This window comes from Mus pahari, chromosome 23 (assembly GCF_900095145.1).
Source record: "Mus pahari chromosome 23, PAHARI_EIJ_v1.1, whole genome shotgun sequence".
Classification (NCBI taxonomy): domain Eukaryota; kingdom Metazoa; phylum Chordata; class Mammalia; order Rodentia; family Muridae; genus Mus; species Mus pahari.
In genome coordinates, this window is record NC_034612.1 from 4063669 (window position 1) to 4067260 (window position 3592).

The 3592-nt window shown below is 52.9% G+C and overlaps 1 protein-coding gene across 6 annotated transcripts in view; it reads left to right on the plus strand.

The window, feature by feature from the left end:
- Acacb (acetyl-CoA carboxylase beta) overlaps nt 1–3592 on the plus strand; it is a 106193-nt gene that overhangs the window by 52051 nt on the left and 50550 nt on the right. For all 6 annotated transcript variants that reach the window (XM_029533563.1, XM_021186638.2, XM_029533565.1 and 3 more), the window contains 3 exons: nt 1348–1498; nt 1613–1716; nt 3129–3210. In XM_029533563.1, coding sequence (XP_029389423.1) covers nt 1348–1498; nt 1613–1716; nt 3129–3210 — 337 coding nt within the window. The remainder of the gene's footprint in view (nt 1–1347; nt 1499–1612; nt 1717–3128; nt 3211–3592) is intronic.

Sequence of the window (3592 nt, forward strand, 5' to 3'; positions counted from 1 at the left end):
CCCCCCCCCCCCCCAAATCCTTCCCTGTGCATCACTTACTGTTTTAAGTACTGAAGTTCAAGTCTTTCTCTGTTGGAGACCTGCATTGAAGAGCAGGGACCTCACCAAGGCCCCGGGGTCTTTGAGTGTGCAAGAGAGCTGACTTCACAGAGACCCTAAACCATTCAAAGCTGTCTAAACGGTGCCCAGCACTCGGCTCAGGAGAGGGTGGGGGCACCTTTACACCTCATAAATAGTTTCCACACCATCTTTACTCCAAGACTCAGTTTCTTCTGGGGTTCCTCTTCCTCTCTGATTTCTGCCCCAAGCTTGTGACGTGGCCCGTGATCCCTGCTTAGCCGAAGCCTGTCACAGTTACTGCAGACTGAGAAACTCATATTAACCAAATACTCCCCTTGTCTCTCCTCTTAACATCTCCCTGCCTCGGCCCCGGGCCCGGGAAGGTGAAACGCACTTTGTGTTGTAATTAAACATCCTGTGCAGCCAGTTAAACAGTCCTTCAGAGCATAAAGAGTCCATAGGCATCGAGGGTATTTCATTTAAAGAGCGTTAGACTCTGGTTTGGCTGTTTAACCGTGAATTGATTTAGGTGAGAGTTTGACAGTTTTGATGGTGTTGCCCCGCGGTCAGCTTAGACTAATTCATTTTAATCATGTTCTGTGGTAAACTGAGGTCCTCCGGGGAGAATGGAGGGAGACTTGCCAAAAATGAGACGGAAAGCATGTGGAGCTGGCTTCAGCTGCTACAGACTTAAGAGAGAAACTCCCGATTTTGCTGACAAGAATCTAGCAGAGGAAAGCGCTTGCCGGACTCTGTGATTGGCTCCCTGATCTGTGACATACCATCTGTGGCAGTCAGTCTTCCTTAGTTGCGTGGCCCAGTCACACAGATTTAGGTTCTCAGACTGACCTGTGGCTGTTTGCTGCCTTCATGTGACCTCCCCATGACACACCTGGACAGAGCAGCCAGGGGACAGGCAGAAGTGGCTTTTCTGAGACAGGAGATGGGAATAGACCAAGGGGAGGCAGAACTCATGCTCAGTCAGAGAGGCCCCACCCCCTTTTTTTTAATCATTACGTATCATGATGATCTCAACTCAGGTCTGGTGACTGCAACTGCATTGTGTGGAGCATCCCTTTGCAGCCCTCAAGTACTGCAGGTGGCAGGGTCATCACCCCATTTTTCAGACGAGGCCCCGGGGTGGTTAAGTTACTCAAGTGAGGTCACTCAAGCCGGTCCATGTGCCTCCCGTGCGCTCAGACGCTCTGGAAAAAAAAAAAAAAAGCTGAGTCCCAAACTTCCCAGGAACCGTGGGTAAACGTGGAAACCAGTCCCGTGTCTCTCCAGGAATATGGTGGTGGCTTTGAAGGAGCTGTCCATCCGGGGTGACTTCCGGACCACTGTGGAGTATCTCGTTAACCTTCTGGAGACCGAGAGCTTCCAGAACAATGATATCGACACGGGGTGGCTGGACCACCTCATCGCTCAGCGGGTGCAGGTAAGAGGCCAGTAGCTTTACCTCTCCGCCCCCCTCCCCCAAGGGCGTGGGGAGCAGCGTGGGGGCGGAGAGCTTTGCTTCCCACAGGTCCTGAGACCTGGAGTCTTTTTCTAGGCAGAGAAGCCAGACATCATGCTCGGGGTGGTGTGTGGGGCCTTGAACGTGGCAGATGCGATGTTCAGAACCTGCATGACAGAATTCTTGCACTCCCTGGAAAGGTAGGGTGGGCAGTCTTCTTGCTCTCCTGGGATGTGTGGGGGCGGCATGGAAGGCCGAATGGGGCATTAGCTGTCGCTGTTGTTCGGAGATGACTCTCGATTCTCCTGCCTCTGCCTCCTGAGCGCTGGGATCAGACGCATGCGCACCACGCTAGGTGGTGGGTCGCCACTGAGCTAGGATACCTCTCCTGTGGCCTGCGGTTCACACTGCCTGGGAGAGACTGTGGGTGGGTGTGGGGAGGCTTGCGGATCTGGAGGGCAGGCGGTGGGGGTGGGGAGGGTGAAGCTGGCGAGGCGGCTTCTGCCTGGATCATCCTTTAGCAGGACTGTCCTGTCTATGCATTGTAGGGTGACAGCGGAATTTATGTCTCCTGCCTACTAGAGGCCATGGGAGGCCATTCCCTGTGTATCCCAGCAATAAGAACAAATTATCTTCTCATGAGGTGTGACAATGGAAAGACAAAATGTCCCCACAAAAAGCATGAAAGACAAAAACACAGTAGTGGTTGCTTATCACCTTGGATTGACGGCCCATGTGCTAGAGGGTGGCAGGCTACAGACTGGACACCTTTACCTCATTTATAAATAGACATACATATATTAATGGTTTACATATTTTTGCCTTATATGCATTGATTGGTGGGTTGTCTGCATATATGTCTGTGTGAGGGTGTTGGATCCCCTAGGACTGGAGTTATAGACAGTTCAGAGCCGCCATGTGGGTGCTGGGGATTAAACCCGGGTCCTCTGGAAAAGCAGCCAGTGCTCTCAACCTCTGAGCCATCTCTCCAGCCCTGACCCCACATGTATTTTTGTTGAAATGGTTGTGTTTGTTTCCCAAGCTAACGCACCTTCCTGCCCCACTCTCCCCAGTACCGCATTTATAGACACATGCCACTACATGTTTTTTGAGACAAGGTTTCTCTGTATAGCCCTAGCTGTCCTGGAACTCACTCTGTAGACCAGGCTGGCCTCGAACTCAGAAATCCACCTGCCTCTGCCTCCCAAGTACTGGGATTAAAGGCGTGCGCCACCACTGCCCAGCTCTATTCAGGTTTTTATAGCACAATACCACAGAGCAGGGGCTTATAGTTCTGGAGGCCGTGACATCCAGGTTCATGGCGTGGGTCAATTCAGTAGGTTCCAGTTCTTCTCTGAGATCTGTGTCCCACACTTTTAATAAGATTCGGCTCCGCCTGGTTTGCTGATGCCCAGGAAGGGCCAAAGCTGGGTGATAGGCAGCCTGGTTGACGCCGGGGATGGAGCCCAGGGCACTGCACACAGGGGCACGTGTTCTGCCATGGAGTTCCACCCCAGCCTCCTGAGAACCGTGGAAGATGTCACTGAGCCCAAGGGAGTGCGAGGGATCTCTGCTCCTTCCTGAACTGACGGCAGGCACGGCTTTCCCTCAGGGGTCAGGTCCTCCCGGCTGATTCTCTGCTGAACATCGTGGACGTTGAGTTGATTTACGGAGGCGTCAAGTATGCTCTCAAGGTAATTTTGAGCCTGGTGGGAGTTTGTTTCATTTCTTCCGTGAACCTGGAGTGGAGTGGGGTCTGAGCAGTGTGTCCCTTGGGACGCACGCTGTGTAGTCCGCGGCCTCGAGTCCTGAACAGTCTGAATATAGAAGAGGAATCTTGAGTTGAACCCAAAGAATGCTGCCTTTTATCCGAAATCGTTTGTGTATGTGTGATGTGGTACATGTGTATGTTATGAAGGTTCATGCGTGAGGGTAAGCCTGGGGCGGGTATTTCACTTGGATGGAAGTGCAGAGCCTGGGCCAGAGCTCACTGCACACGCCTCCCTCCTGGGCAGAGCTCACTGCACACGCCTCCCTCCTGGGCAGAGCTCACTGCACACGCCTCCCTCCTGGGCA